We start from the raw sequence: 17,491 nt of genomic DNA on the forward strand, positions 1-17,491 counted from the left end.
TCACCATGTGAATGTTTATTTTTCATGTTTTTTCTCTTTACTGGGATTCCTTCTTATCTCACACTCCCCACAATGAGACTGCAGATCTGCCAACACAGTCTCTCTACAAGTCTTGAAGCCTACCCTCTTGGTGAAGCAGAATTACTTGATAAGAGAACTGCAAAAGCTCCAAAGGGAAGCAGCATGATTTGGTTTTTTTGAATTTGTGATTTCCGACAAAAGAATAGCGTTACGAAGATGTTGCAAACTTTGCGCTGGGAGGATCTGGAAGTAAGGAGACGAGCTGCTTGACTAAGCAGCATGTCCCTATCTGCCTGTCAGTGGAGAGATGGTCAGCCATCGAGTGGGAACTCGTCCATGATCTCTCTTACTGGGAGCATTACCAAGAATAATCAGAACAAAATATGAAGATAAAATTGGAATTCAAGAGGATAAATTAGGGCAAATTAGGAAGAGGAATAAGAGCTTGGAATAATTTACCAAGGGAGATGTTCGGTAAATTTTCAACTTCCCTGAAATGATTTAAGAAAAGGTAAACAATGGGTGACAATGTTTAATGTTGAAAACATTTCTTAACAGACAAAGTAGGGGTCCCCATACTATGAAAAATGTAATATTAAACAATTTCCTCAATTGTGTCAAAAGTTGAAGGGCTAAAGGGCCCAGAAAGGTTTCAAATTGCAAGTCCTAAGTAGCTCTACCAAACAAAAAACACCCAACACACTTCTGGCCTAAATGCAGTTCTGGAAAAACAGCCTAAAATAGCTTGTTTATTAGTTTTCTTTTGGATTCAAATCTTAGCCAAATTAACTTATTTACATAAATGTGTTCCTTGGTTCAATGCCCTCAGGTGGTGTTTCATTTTCTTTTAAATGTCCACACTGAATGTAGTTGTAAGGGCTAAGTGAAACTTAAAACTTAAACACCACTATGAGCGCTAATGTGAGTCAATGCAAAGTGAAACAATGCATTGACTCATGCATAAGTCAGTAAAAGAGCCTATAGTTCTTTTATAGGTTTAATAATTCAGTATAGCTGTGGTTTTATTTACATCCGTGTGTTGGTTTGTTCGTCAGTAAATACTATGCCTCAGTCTAGTTTGGGAATGACAAGCAGCAAGAATCCGACTCAGATTGGCCGAGTGTTCCCTTTGTAGGCCATAACCTCCTTCCTGTGTCAGCCATTACCTGAGAGTAATTTGTTATTTCTTTTATTCTTAATAATGTACTTATGTTTTAATGTCGGATGCTGTTAGTAAGTACTTACAGCATCTTTGAGGTTTTTATGAATTTGTTTTCACTTGTTATTCATTAGCTTTTCCGAGTATGGTATTACATTTTATGAGGATTGTGTGCCGTGATTGTATTGAGTCATCTGTTCTTGCAGCAGCAGAGTGCTGGCAACTTAGGTACGGCAATGCCCATCGTTCTGTGAACTGTCAATATAAAAGTAAAGCTGTGCACAAAGCATCTGTCTGGTGCTAATTTCAGCTGTTGAAAAGTCCTCATTATTTTCAATATCACTGCGAAAGACAAACAGAATGGGATTTTATATCTACCAAGAGTCCTTTATTCCATTTTCATTACTTGTAAGCTTCCAAAAGATACCAATGTTTTCAAGTATTAGGGGACACATTAATAGGATAAAGGGAGACAAACAAAAATTCTTATGTAATTTAGCTTACTAACCTTAAGCAGCTGCGTCCGTTCCGGCAAGCCGAGCGAGGCATACATGTGAAACAGAGTGAAGTAGTGAGGCAAATGTCGGCCATGGTCTGACACTTCCTTATGGAGGAGCAGTAGCACAGCATGGAGTAAGTGATCACTAAGCGTAGCGTGGGGGTCCAGCAGGATGCCTAAAAAGAACATTACAATACTATAATGTCAACTTTCCTTGTTGCTTCATTTTTCTTCTCATTCAATGAAGTACAGTGTAAATCTCCTGTGTTATGCAACATCAGCCAAGCTTATACACTCATGCCCATAAATTAATTAGAGATTAGAAATCAATGGAAAAACATGGGGCACAGCAATATGTGCACTAAAAGGTGCCCTGGCAACAATATTACTCCACACACAGTGATACTGATTCAAGGTATACAGGAAAATCGGACATTGATAGCGGGTGGCACTGACCAGCTGTGATATTCCTCTGCTGGTGGTAAACAGAACATCAAGACGGGACGTGATGACCTTGCACAGCAGCTCCCCACACCAAGAATCAGGCAGACCAACATGGCTTGGGATAACTCATCCCACTGCTGGATAAGTGACCTTTGGAGGTGGCTGAATTATGCAATCCTCTGGCCTAGTGCCCTCAAGCATGTTAAATCAGATTTAAGTTCGAGGAGTGAGCTGGCCACACAAGACGTGTGATGTCTTGTGTTTCAGGTTCTCTTCCACCAAGCCCGTCCTGTGATCCACCACCCCCTGTGGGAGGGAGTGATAGAATGACAACAACAATGGTATTGCCTTCCTGTTGTAAGAGGCAACAAAAAGCGGCCCAAGGAGCTCTAAACTTGGGAGCGTGGGTTGGCGACCACACGGGGCCCATAACTGTGTCCTGGCATTGCTTCCACTTACTTGTGCCATGCTCCTATACGACCTCCCTTGGTCAACTCTTGTTCTTTCCCGACCCCAATGGTATTAGAGCACACAAGGTCTAGGGATTCTTTCCTTTTCACGCCCTTCGTAGCCCTTGTCTTTCTCTGTCCGATACCTTCATTTTCAAAGTGTCTGTTCTCTTCAATTTTTTCTCTCTGATTAGTGTTATACAGAGGATGGTTGCCTAGTTGTACTTCCTCTTAAAACAATAATTACCACCACCACGACTTGCTCTCCATCAGATGGAACCCAAGTCCACACAGAACACAAAAAAATCACACATACCATTCCAGGACGAAATCCCTATAGACTGCAGCCATCTCATTATCCTTAGGAAACAACCCAAGGAGCTATAAATGCTCCTACTATTAGGCCACCTCAGATGAGAAACCCGGCACTATTTCAGTCCCGTTCCCCAATACTGGCAGGGTTGTGACATGTCCCAGGGGTGCACCAGATGAATAGACAGGCTAAACTGTGACTCGTCCATGAACAGGACACTACCTCACTGCTCCTGGCCCCAATCACAGTGCGAGACACCACATTCGATGAGGCACACAGTGCCTTTGTACGAGGGGAATGAAGCCGACGCTTTGCCACGTGTGCAGAGCAATTTGTCGAAGTCGACAATCCACAGTCTGACGGAAGTGACTCGGAGGCTCCTTTTTTCTTCCAATTTGCTTTACGTCTCAATGAGACAGATAGGTCTTATGGCGACGATGGGACAGGATAGGGCTGGGAGTGGGAAGGAAGCGACCATGGCCTTAATTGAGGTCCAGCTCCAGCATTTGCCTGGTGTGAAAATGGGAAACCACGGAAAACCATCTTCAGGGCTGCCGACAGTGGGGTTCAAACCCGCTATCTCCCGGATGCAAGCTCACGGCTGTGCGGCCCCAACCACACGGCCAACTTGCCCGGTGTCTTGGAGGCTCCTGCAAGGTGTCTAACCAGTGCAGGTGCTATGCTGGTAGGACGTCTTCGGGCAAATAAGTCAAGATAAAAATCCTGACGTTGGGTTGTAGCATGTGATCGACCTTGCTCGTACTGCCATCGAATGTTTCATCCCCTCACCTGGAATTTTCTCCACAGCTGTAAAATGACAGTACGGGCGACATTCAACTCCCAGCCCAACCAGCAATGACTGCGGCCGGCCATTAATCTGCTGCTGATCCGCTGAGGTGTATCATCATCCATTTCCCTTGTCCAGCTCCTGCCGGGTTGGGATTTTTATAGCACCTTTCCGTCTTCCTCATCCAACCACCATTGTTCCTCCTTAAATGTGTTCCCATCCAAGTCTCTTCTGATCGTACTATTCTTCATAATTTTCAACGACCTTAGTCTGGGTCTCCCTCTTGCCCTCCCTCCTCTTTTCTGTGTCTCCAATGTCTGCTTCTGCATCCTTCCCTCTTCCATCCTCTTGAACCATTTTAGTTTATGCCTCTCCATTCTGTCCAAAAGCTTTTCCATTCCAAATTTCTTCCTGACAACCTCATTTCTTACTCTTTCATGTCTTTCCTATCAAACTTCTTAAAACTTTCATTTCACTGGCCTGGATTTTTACTCTCCTGCCTTTTTGTCAGTGTCCAGGTCTCCGCTGCAGTAGTACATCTTACCCATCACCTCCTTACATTTCATTGGTACTTCCTTCCTATACAGCAGATTTCTCACATTCAGGTATGTGTAATGTCATCCAAATGTGTTCACTGTGCTTCCCAACAACTCTTAATACTGTGTGCCAAACGCAAGACCTCTGCACACACGGACTGTTTCAGGCACACATCAGTCTCGTACTGAGTATGCAGCGTACGTCACATGTTTTCATATGTCCAGCCACATTTTAGTTCACACATTATCACCATGATGCATTTTTTTTTTTTTTTAAATCGTAGATCACAAGGATCCCTTAAGTTATGGATTTGAGTGTATACAAAATACAAAAATAAAATTATACCTGTATACTTCAAATTTTTGCCTCATACTTCGTATTTATCTCAAATTACATATACTGAAGTTGAAAATAGGTTTAGTTCAATTTCTGTCTATCAGTTATGATATCACAGGTACATGGCTTGACTCCAATCAAAAGGACTTACCAGTCTCAGCCATGTAACTGAACTGGAATATGCAGACAACACTTCTCCAGCTCGTACACCTGACGAGCTTCAAATGTCCGTTAACTGTTTCATTACGACATATGAATGATCTGCCCTAACCATCAACATTTCTAAAATAAAGATACTTGCAGAGCCAGCTCCTGGATCTGCCTTTCCAGATTTCAGTATTTCTATCTCCAGTATGCCTCCAGAACAAGTAGATCATTTCCTCTACGTAGCAACTGCTCAACGGAGAAGGACCTGGAGAACAGAATATGTGCTGCCCATAGAGCTTTTGGTCGTCTTATACATCGGGTCTTCCTGAATAAAGATCTAAGACTACAGACAAAACTGATGGTGTATCGAGCAGTTGCCATTTCCACCCTGCTCTGTGGTTGTGAAACCTGGACTCTGTATCGCCGTGATATGAAGAAACTAGAATGCTTCCATCTACAGAAGTGTGGCGTGGTGGAAAGTTAATGGATTAACTAGCCAGCTGAACTTACGCCGCCAATGACAGAGAACCGACATTACAACTTGCATTCTACTGTATGACAGAGTAGAGATAAGCAAAGACTTCATTAAGATAAGTTTCAAATTTGAAGTTTCTAAGGATTTAAACTAAAACAAACAAATGTTTATAAATTTCTAAATATTTTTGAGTGTGACTTCATGGAATCTGATTATGTTCTTTCATTAATGAAACATTTATTCATTTATTTATTTGCCTTGTTTCATGTGGCGAAGTTAGGCCGCACGGCTCTCTCTTACACTTAACTAGGGATGCCATACCACCAACATAAAAAAATAAAGAGGACACTGATGGAATCAATGCACTTGAATTACTTTTATTGGCTTCACTTTCATCACAGACCCATTGGCCTATCACCTTTGTCATTACAGTAGAACCATGATAATTCGAAATCGGTTAATTCAAAATCCCGCCTAATTCGAAGAAGCTCTTGTTTCCGAAAACATGAGATACGGTTTTGCTTGTTATTTAAATTATTTAATTCGAAATATGGATAATTCGTAATTGGAAGTGCAATGTCAGCCGCATTACCAAAATTCAGACTTCTAATTTGGAATTGCCTTTACATTTTAAAACAATTGTACGTTACAGAGTAATTTAAATTCAAAATTTATCCACGTCATGATAGAATGCGTGTTCCGGAACGTGGAGGGGTAGCTTTCTGCACTTACACTCACTTCGCTGTGTCTACAGTGTGCTTCATAATTGCCAAGTTGAATGAAATGTGAATTCTTTTGTATTCAACCTTTTAGCCCTTTCCACCCTGAGCCACACGATCGTGCGGGTTGGGTTTTTATTTTATTAAAAGAAAGCTAGCCCGTTTCCCTGCGTCACACCGGGCTGCGATGATCGTGCGGGTTCCGCGCTTCGTATTGCAGTTGTTTTTATTTCGATAGTGGGGCACAAGGAGGCAGCATGTGTGTTTAAACTTATGTAAACAAAACATACCATGCGGCCTCAAGTTAAAATGTCCCTTTTTATTATCTTTTACATATTGATTTCGTTGTGAATCTTTTTAAAACATCCTACAATCAACATAGAAGGTATACATATCCTTAACAATGCTACTTTTTGAACCTAGTGGTTATAATAAACTGTCAATCTGAAACTAGCAAGATGTTGCGGGTTAGGGTTTAATATGAGGTAATGGTGTGTTTCTAAACTCAAAAGTGATCATTTGTATTCTGGGAAGATTTCTCTAATTAAGCATTAGTATACTTTTGTGAATATAAAATACATGTATTTATATGAATTTTAGGGATATCAGATGAGGAAATAGCGAGGTTAACCTATGCATCTGATTGTGAGGACTTACACAGTGAAGATGGTGGTGGTGGTGGTGATGATGATTGGGTATCTGAACCTGTATCTTCACAGGTAGGCAATGATTCTGATGATTCTCATCACGGTGGCAATATTGATGAAAAGGAAGAACACACAGGAGATAATGATTCTACTGATAATCACTCTCTAATAATTTACCTACACATCAATCATCAAAAAGATATAGTCTATTATGGATCTGGTACCCCTAGCCTCCCATGTGTAGCGGTGAATAACCTTATGCTTGAAGAATGTATTCTTAACAGCTAAACACATACTAGCACAGAAGTCCAGCAAACGCTTCCTATTCCCATTAGCTTCCAAATCTTCCCCATATTTACCAACCAACCTTTCGTATCCTTCAGTACTATTCCCAACTCTCGCATTGAAATCGCCCATTAGCAGTATTCTATCCTTGCTCTTGACCCAGACCACGATGTCACTCAATGCTTCATAAAACTTGTCAACTTCATCCTCGTCTGCACCCTCACATGGTGAATACACGGACACAATTCTAGTCCTAATTCCTGCAACTGATCGGATCAGATTATTAAATCTCCTTATTCTTGGAGGCTCGATATGCCTCAATACGGGTAACCTGAAAAGAGGAGTAGACTTTACTGTACCACTAATGATGCACATTGTCTGATTCAGCTGGGGAGGAGGATAGGAACACCCACCAGAGATAAATAAGACAGGTCATTGTAATTAGAGAGACAGCAGAAAGAAGAAACAAGGACAATCACCACATTTATACGAAGGTCGATGAAATATAGACAGGATTTTTGTTCCTGAACATCAACAGTTGGTAGGACTGGCCCCGCGCTTCCGCTATGCTTAGGCGGGACCGTTAGTAGTGGGGAGAACGTGCTGTTAGATATTTCCCGCCGTTTCGTCAGTAACGCTCACGATGTCAGAGCAACAGGTGCACCCCCCCCCCCCCAATTGTGCATAGCATAATTATAAAATTTCTTGCTCGTGAAGGAGTTACAGCAGCGGAAATTTGCCAGAGATTGACTGCACAGTTCGATGATCAAACATTGTCAAGGATGAGTGTTTTCCTGGCATGGAAAGTTCAAGGAAGGACGAGAACGTGTGGAAAATCAGCAACATGATCGTAGTCTTCGGACCAGTATTACAAAAACATTTGTGCGGTTAAAGACATTATTGACAATGATCGATGGCCGACAGTATCAGAAATTGCAGAACAAGTCAGAATCAGTTATGAGAGCTGTCAACCAATCATCACAAAGTGTCTTCCGGATAGGTCCCTCGCCTTTTGACCAAAAATCTGAAGTCGAGAAGTTTGGAGGTCTGTCAGACACTTACAGCAAGGTTTGCGAAAGAAGGTGATCCATTTTTGAGTTGGATCATCACCGGCGATGGAACATGGGTCCACCACTACACTCCCGAATCCAAACAAGCCAGTAAGGAGTGGTGGAGGAAAGGGGAGGCAGCACCAGTGAAAGCCAAGACTCGTGTCAGGTTCCCCCACGAAAGAGGGGTGGGGGAAAGATCAAAGATTTACACAGATGCATTTCATGAATACAGGACAAACACAAGGAGAAGGATTGATACAAGTAATGGAAAGGGAACAAGTCATCCTCATACTAGCATTCAGAAAAACAACCTGTAGTAGTCAAGGGGAGTGGGAACCCTAAACATTTTTTTTTATTTTTTATTTTTAGATTTCCATTAAAAGAGTGGTTCATGTTTGTGGATTACTGTAGTCACGTCCTAGTTCGTGAACCATGGGCAACGGCTGAGTGGCCTAGTAAGTGGTCCTGAGAGTCGGGATACCAGTTGCTATGGAATGGGAGTGGGCATCTTCGGACATATTCTGAGTCGTGGCCCTCCTTGTGCTCAGGCGGCTAGGACTATACAATTCACCGGTGGTCCATAACCCATTAGAGGAGAGATTCTCACTTGGACTATGTGCAAGTAGGGTAGCATCCTGCTTCATGAATTTACCGAGCTCAGAACACTTTAGGCAAGCCTCGGACCTATGGGAGTATCGGAGTCCCACTCCCATTTGACACGCGAGGGACTCCTTGGAAACAACTTGACGAACGAAATGGAATTCGATGGGGAGCTATCAATATTAATGGGGCTTATGGAAGAAAGAAAGTAGAACTGGCCGAGTCAGCAAAGAGGATGCATTTGGATGTGCTAGGAGTAAGTGATATTCGGGTAAGGGGAGATAACGAGGAAGAGATAGGAGATTATAAAGCATCGAACCCGAAGACTACTTTTCAAAGAATATTCTGGCTATATAAGTCCTATATTAATGTTTTATAACCCATTTTACTTCATATATTTGATTCATTGTAAATAAAATCATCCACTTACAGAATTTGATATTCTCAACATGCGTCATTCCGCGAAGAAACGTGCTCAAATAAACCCAAGTACCACGATCGTGCGGGTGGTTTTCCGTGAGAACGGCGAAGAAAATTTTTTTAAAACTATTTTTCCTGAAATCTAGGCTCAAAATTATGTACATTGAAGTAAGAAAAAAAATTCAAATTTCAAAGAAAATATCTCAGGGTGGAAAGGGTTAAGGAATGCCGTAATATCACGCAGCAGGCAGTGTGCGGAAAAACACTGGCGATGCCGACAGTTGACGAAAAAGCGTGGCTCATATAATCAATTCATAGGCACTGAACAATATTGTCATTGCCGATGAAACTACATTGTTTTCTTTTAATGCCGAGCCCAAACGGTCCTATGGTTTTAAAGGAGAAAGTGCCAGCCGCAGAATCGTACAAGGGTGGGGCTCATTGTACTGTGTTGCAATGCACACGGAAGTGAGAAACTTTATCCCCTTGTCATAGGAAAGTTCGATTAGCCACACTGTCTCAAGGGCGTCGGACACTTTCCGTACAAGTACGAGGCATCTAAAAATGCAAACAGTACAGTAATCCAAAAATAATGCATTTGAACAGGGGATCCAGCATAATTTATCCTCGTCTTTGAATTGTGTGACTTTTTTCTTTAATTGCGTGAGGTTTTGTTTGTCAGTGATTTATCCAAATGCATTATTTGAACATTGTAAATGCACCTTGTTGGATACCTTTCGGAAATGGTTTTTTCCATGGCATTTGAAAGGTTCAAACTGAGCATTGAGGTGATTGCATGAATTAATGGGTCTTAGAATACTTAGTGACACAGCAAGTGTTTACATTTCTGAAGTACGAGACGAAGTGCCAAGGCGGAAAATCGTACAAGGATAGAGTCATAGGAAAGTTTGATTAGCCACGATGTTTTAAGGGTATCATAATTTCTGTGTAAGTACAAGGCATCTAAGATGCATACAGTACAGTAATCCAAGTAATGAAGCACTTGCACATGGGAGCCAGCATAGATTTCTCCTCAGCTTTGATTCGTGCTTTTTTTTTTTTTTCCCTTTCGTTGCATGAGGTTATGTTTATCAGTGAGTTATCCAAATGCATTATTTAAATACTGTAAATGCACCTTCTTGGATACATTTTGGAAATAGTTTTTTTCATGGCATTTGAAAGGTTCAAACTGTGAATGAAGGTTAACTGCATGGAGTAACGAACCTTAGAATATTTTGTAACGTGGCAAGGGTTGTCACTTTTGAATTACGAATTGGCGGTTAATTCGAAGTCCGATTTTTAGTCCCAACGACTCGAATTAAGGAGGTTTTACTGTATTGTTTAGGTTTTATTCCTGTCCCATTTGCATTTTTCTGAAGATGAAATCATCCGTAACAGTATTTTGTTCTCCAACAAATAGTGGCAAAACTGGATGCAACTGAAATGTTTAAAGTCATACTGCAAACTCACTAAACCTTTCAGTCTCAACTGTGAACCTGTTTCTCTCCTTGGTCCATTGTGAATTAACCAATGAAAATATTTGCTCTGTGTTTGTATTATGACTTGGAATACAAAAGAATCACTCATTTTTACAGCAAAATAATACTTAATAAAACTTTCAGAACTCAATTTATACACAGACACAACCTCTAAACAATGCTGAGCTAGAAAGAAAACTTAGGCAAACAATAGTTGTAAACAAAAGTGCTGTCTATTTAAATGTGGTGGTCAAGTTGAAAACTAAACACCACGTGAAGTTTAAATACATTTTTTTACAACTCCCCAAAAAGAGGACATTTATCAGGTTAAAAAGGGGACATCTGTCAGGTTATTCGAAATCCGGTCGGACGTATTTCGTGCTGTTAAGAAGAGGAGTCCTTAACCACTTAACCACATTTACCTACTTTTCTGCTGATATATTACCTTACACTTTAGTAGAATAACATTAAGCTAAAACACACTCACACACACACACTCTCTCTCACACACATTTATAGAGGAATTAAAATATTATGCTGTACATGAACCATTTTAATTAAATTGATTAAATCGTTTCTTTTTCAGGTAAATCCCTTACCATATGGTTTCTTTTCTTGGGCAGTTTTTAAATTTATTTATTCCAAATTAATTTGACAGACTGAAGAACCTAACAGTTATAAATTAACTGAGTCAAAACTGAACAGATGGCTTCAGATATTTTAAAAAATGTAAAAACATCTGTCACCTTAACTGTATGTTATGTACACACCAATCATATTTAAGGCAATAACTAAAAAAAATCCACATTCGACTTAAATATGCAGCTGCAGAAAAAACCATAACATACAGTAATCTTGTTACATTAATCCTTGTGAATGGAGACAAAGAAGGCAGTGGATGGTTTTAACCCTAGAACCGGCAAGCGCTGATGAATCGACGGTTTGCTCATTTCTGTGGCACAGAGTCGATTCTTTGACGCATTTTTATTTCTTTGTTTAGTAGCACTATTCTGCTAACAGATGGTGTGACATATTTTGCCTTGTGATCCTAGAAATTTACATATTCTTCTTACTCATTTTCATCTAGAAACAATCTCCTTGTATATGCTCCCTTGGAAACAAATGAGCGACTCGCTGGTCTACGAACCAAAACATCCTTTAATGGCGCTATACTTGTTATCGCTACCGCTCTTATTTTGAGGCTGTAATTATATGTACTGGTGAGTTAAACGTGCACCTTTGTTGTTGTTATTTCTGTCTACAATTTTTTTGTTTTAGTTAGCTTGTACTGTATGTAGCATAGCTGCTGTAATAACATTTATTGTAACAAGTTTGTGCACCTGCATAGGTTATGGGGCTAACATGGCTCATAATTGGGAAAATATATTTTTTCTTACCAATCAAAAATATTATTGCATAGACCTGAAACTCTCACACATTATGTATATATATGTGCATCATTTTGTATATCTCAGATTTTGTTTTTTCATGTTTCAACTAGTATTTTACGTTGTTAAAACTTTAATATTGCTCATGAAATAATAATTCCACCATTTTCAAGTCGCAGTTTCTTTTCATATGAAGTCTCACAGAAAAGTTAACGTTACCACCTGAATCTGTGGTTTATCACCTTTCCAACAATATACAACAGTGCCATGGATCATCCTTCACATTACGAGGAAAATAAAAATCCACTTGGTAGGTAAATATCACACAAAATGGCTGCTGGTACAGAATTTAACATTGCCGGTTCTGGGGTTAAAGGTTGCACTACAATGACCTACAACTCAAATCCTGATGTTTCAGTGTAGTATGCAGGCAAAAGAAGAAAACCTTGGATTAATGGTTGTGCTGGACTACTGAACAGCTGGATTATGGAGATTGTATTGTAATGTGAAATTCTCCAGGCCTCTCGCTTAACATCTACCTTCAAAGATAATGGAGAGATTTAATAATGAAATATGTAGCATCATACTCACTTGGAGCGTCAAGCATAGGGGGTGCGCAGGGCCCGTCCTGCAGGGAAAAATGCGCTAGGAACACTATAATCTTCATGAATGCTGACCGAACTTCGGTGCTTGGACAGCTCAAAAGGTATTCACAGAACCTGTAAAGAAAGTGAATGATATCAAAATACATTCGCTGTAATATACCAACAACAAAGAATTTAAACTATGGTATCCCAATTTACTCAGGAACTTATTATTTCTTTTAATGGAAATCTAAAAAAAAAAATTTGAAAATTTTTTTAGGGTTCCCACTCCTCTTGACTACTACAGGTTGTTTTTCTGAATGCTAGTATGAGGATGACTTGTTCCCTTTCCATTACTTGTATCAATCCTTCTCCTTGTGTTTGTCTTGTGTTCATGAAATGCATCTGTGTAAATCTTTGATCTTTCCCCCACCCCTCTTTCGTGAGGGAACCTGACACGAGTCTTGGCTTTCACTGGTGCTGGCTCCCCTTTCCTCCACCACTCCTTACTGGCTTGTTTGGATTCGGGAGTGTAGTGGTGGACCCATGTTCCATCGCCGGTGATGATCCAACTAAAAAATGCATCACCTTCTTTCGCAAACCTTGCTGTAAGTGTCTGACAGACCTCCAAACGTCTCGACTTCAGATTTTTGGTCAAAAGGCGAGGGACCTATCCGGAAGACACTTTGTGATGATTGGTTGACAGCTCTCATAACTGATTCTGACTTGTTCTGCAATTTCTGATACTGTCGGCCATCGATCATTGTCAATAATGTCTTTAACCGCACAAATGTTTTTGTAATACTGGTCCAAAGACGGCGATCATGTTGCTGATTTTCCACACGTCCTCGTCCTTCCTTGAACTTTCCATGCCAGGAAAACACGCATCCTTGACAATGTTTGATCATCGAACTGTGCAGTCAATATCTGGCAAATTTCCGCTGCTGTAACTCCTTCACGAGCAAGAAATTTTATAATTATGCGATGCACAATGGGGGGGGTTTGCACCTGTTGCTCCGACATCGTGAGCGTTACTGACGAAACGGCGGGAAATATCTAACAGCACGTTCTCCCCACTACTAACGGTCCCGCCTAAGCATAGCAGAAGCGCGGGGCCAGTCCTACCAACTGTTGATGTTCAGGAACAAAAATCCTGTCTATATTTCATCGACCTTCGTATAAATGTGGTGATTGTCCTTGTTTCTTCTTTCTGCTGTCTCTCTAATTACAATGACCTGTCTTATTTATCTCTGGTGGGTGTTCCTATCCTCCTCCCCAGCTGAATCAGACAATGTGCATCATTAGTGGTACAGTAAAGTCTACTCCTCTTTTCAGGTTACCCGTATTGAGCCATATCGAGCCTCCAAGAATAAGGAGATTTAATAATCTAATCCGAGAGTTCACAAAAATATCAGCGAACATCAGTCTTTCCATACATGAAGACAAGATTCATAGATCTGGCCGTTTGAAATCACGTTCCCCGCCTATATTCGAAGCGAAAGAACTGATTAACGGAGGGTTTAACGCTCAGTAGAATGCAGACAGGAATGGAACAATGTAGCTCCGAAGGAGTGTCTGCCTCTGTTTAATACCCAACATGCATAAGCAGGTTTTGATCTGCCACGTAAAACGTGCGTTGCCCTTAACAGGGTACGGACCAGCCACGGGAAATGTGGCGCTCTGCTGTATAAGTGGGGCATGAGAACTTCACCTAACTGTGACTGTGGTGCGGAAAAACAGAGTATCCGGCATATTGGGTTTGCTGGAAGACTTTGTTCAAGCCTCTAGAATGGCTAAAGAGCAGCTGGACAATTTAGATATAAAACTTTGAATGTTTCATGTGCCTAAATGATTGTTTTCCCTTTTAGATTGTTACAACCCAAACTGTCATTTTATTTGATATATATTGCATAATTTGCCATAAGCTAAATAAATAAATAAATAATAATAATAATAATAATAATAATAATAATAATAATAATAATAATAATAATAATAATAATATCCCAGACCCATTCAGGAAAGGGGTGACAGAACAGGGGGTCACAATGGAAATCTCAAACATTTAAATGCTAAAAATACCACTTAAACAATTACAGTCTGATGGTATTTGTGTTCAGAAATTTGTCACGTTTCCTATAATTAATATTGTAAAAGCGATAAACTTTTGGGCATAGAGTCTGCCAGTTTTTTTTTAGGTACTTTTTAATATCCATGAGCATCCATAACTTCTTGTAGCTCCTCGAGCCTGGTGGGTGCGCCTGTCAAACTTTATTTTTCATGCACATCCAAACATTCTCTATGGAGTGAGTCAGGCGAGTTCTAGCCCACTCAAGCACAGGAATATGTTTGTCACCAAACCATTTTGTTCACGAGTACACACATCATCGAGCATGAAGTAGTGACACCAAAAATCCTGCAAATTCACGTCCAAAACTTCTAGATACCTACCGATTCTTCCATTCATTGAGACTTCTTTGGGGAAGAAATATACCCGTTCCCTACTCTAAATGCATCCCACACTATCACACTACCAGGATATTTTTCAGTCTCGATGGTATACTTTGGGTCGTACTGCCAAACATTCACTGACCTGTTACCTGACCATCCTGGAGGTGCTTTCATCAGAAAATATTACCCTCCCGCTAATCCTCTGATGCCAAGCAGGAAGTTCCAAATATTTCTGGAGCATATGCTGAATGATCTGGTTGGACACATTATGGGGTACATCTGGATACTTAATTTCTAAATCTGCAGCTGCAATCCACTGATCATTACTTCATGTTTTAAAAGGCTGTCTGTCTGCACTGTAATTACCTTTATCCCACCTGAACTTATTTGTTATGCCAGCTCACTTTTTTCAAGTCATAAAATAGCCTGTCTTGACACTTTAAAATCTGTTACTACACAAATGAGAGGCATTCCTTGCTCTAACAAAATAAATGCATTAGTCCTATCTTCAGTTAATTAAGAGGTTCTATTGTTACATTTTATCGCTAGTACATAGAGATATAGAACCAGTGAGCGACGTGAATAATAAAGAACCTTGCTTTTAACAAGGCTATGACCAACATTTTACAATGGAAAAAGTTAAATGTATTGATAGATTCTAAAATCTTGTATGCTATAACCAACAGTTATAGCTCGCTATAACACTAGTGTGTTACAACCATGCAGTCAACAATCACATGATGCGTAACTCAATCAGCTTTGTTCTGTGCTGGATACACAAGGGAGAAACATTTTCACGTCAGTTTTCCATTGCAACCACAGCACAGTACAAATACTGATGTGACAGACTAAAATACTCAAACATGTTACAAATCTAAAATTTTGCAGGAAAGGACGACAAAAAAAATTGATATTGGAATTACCTATGTGGATGCTGAAATAACATGTTGTGAGCAAACCAGGCACGAACGGCTCGCGACGACCGTAGATGATGGCACAAAACGTCGTACCACTCCGTGGCAGGCCCACGGAGATTTTTCTTCGTGTGAAAGCCCGTGTGGAAAAGAAACCGGGATGCCAGCTGTACGCTCAGCATGGCAAGTTCCTCTCCTTCAGGACTCTGCAGAGCAAATAGACTTCACTAAATTACTGTCCATAAAATTATTGTCTCTTAAAAATACTTCAAAACTAGGAACATTTCCTATACTGTACCTGCATCATACAAGAAATATATAAATTACGAAGGAAATGCAGAGTGCGTAAATCAGTACTTTGAGAAGAACACAAAGCGGGCATCACTGGTGCTCAAGAAGAAGGAAGCTGCTTATTGCCCATATACCGTATTTACGCGAATAATCCCCGCACCCTAACTTTAGGAAGGCTGATTTTAAAAAAAATGCCAACATTGACTCAAATAAAACCCGCACCCCAATTTTTTGCCACAATTAAAAAAAAAAAATATATATATGCGGGTATTAATTGCATAAATATGGTATTACTTAAGTGAGAGCTACAATACAATTGAACACACAAGGGTGGTGGTGATTACTGTTTTTAAGAGGAAGTATAACTAGGCAATCATCCTCTATATAACACTAATCAGAGAGAAAAAAAATGGAAGGGATCAGACACTTTGAAAGAAGAAGGTATCGGCCAAAGTAAGACAAGGGCCACGAAGGGCGTGAAAATGAAAGACTCCCTAGGCCTCAAGTGTTCTAATACCGCTGGGGTCGGAAACAAGAGTTGACCAAGGAAATTTGGATAGGATAGATGAAAGTGAGGAGCCTGGTACAAGTAAGTGGAAGCAATGCCAGGACTCAGCTAAGAGCACAGTGGTCGTCAACCCACGCTCCCAAGTTAAGAGCCCCTGGAGCCCCTTGTAGTCACCTCTTACGACAAGCAGGGGATACCGCGGGTGTTATACTACTGCGCGCGCGCACGCACGCACGTGCACATACACCGGAAGAGAACAGTCTTCCCTTTGCAACAAGAGGAACCTCCTTTCCCAAGAAGCTAGGACTAATATTCAAGGATCTATAACATCTATCCTTTATAGTCTGAAGGATTCTCTATTTTATCCACACAACACAATGAAATATAACTTTTTTTTCACTTACATGTAGCCACATAGTAATCACACTATCGGAGAAGTAGTTCCAAGGACGTACTGACTTATTTTACCTTATTCCTTTTAAGAAAAAATGCATACTTATAAAAAATAGTCAATTCCCAAATCCTGTCGGGCATTCTCGATCAACTAAAAATTGTTCTGCGATCAACCAGTCATTTGTGATTGACATGCTGGACATGCCTGCTGTAAAGGCATTGGCCACCGGTGTGAGATTTCAAATTATTAACTTCTTTATAACCTTTTACAGAGCCAAACTGCCAGCAAGTTTATATTTCTAGTATTTTCTGTAATTTCAGTAAATCATACTGACCAGTTTATCTGTGTTGTGCTGACGATTCACAGGAGGACTGTTGCACGACACCAGCTTGCGAATGAACTGGAAATATTCCACTGAGAATTGGTTTTTGTTGTGCATAAACTTAATGTTCTGCTTCCGAACACTCCTCTCAATGGCTGGAGGCATCTTCAAGATACCAAGTTTTGTGTCAGCTGGAAAAGGAACCAATGAACTCGTTAATTGTATGTTATGGTAAAACTAACATTTGGATTACTTCAAATAAACAAGAATG

General features: G+C 40.3%; 1 protein-coding gene across 2 annotated transcripts in view; it reads right to left on the bottom strand.

Moving 5' to 3' along the window:
• faf (ubiquitin carboxyl-terminal hydrolase-like faf) overlaps nt 1-17,491 on the bottom strand; it is a 299,786-nt gene that overhangs the window by 41,245 nt on the left and 241,050 nt on the right. For both annotated transcript variants that reach the window (XM_067158104.2, XM_067158103.2), the window contains exons 35-38: nt 17,233-17,411; nt 15,715-15,911; nt 12,348-12,475; nt 1,689-1,855 (exon numbers count right to left, since the gene is read on the bottom strand). In XM_067158104.2, the coding sequence (XP_067014205.2) occupies nt 1,689-1,855; nt 12,348-12,475; nt 15,715-15,911; nt 17,233-17,411 (671 nt within the window). The remainder of the gene's footprint in view (nt 1-1,688; nt 1,856-12,347; nt 12,476-15,714; nt 15,912-17,232; nt 17,412-17,491) is intronic.

Source organism: Anabrus simplex, chromosome 14, assembly GCF_040414725.1.
Source record: "Anabrus simplex isolate iqAnaSimp1 chromosome 14, ASM4041472v1, whole genome shotgun sequence".
Lineage (NCBI taxonomy): Eukaryota > Metazoa > Arthropoda > Insecta > Orthoptera > Tettigoniidae > Anabrus > Anabrus simplex.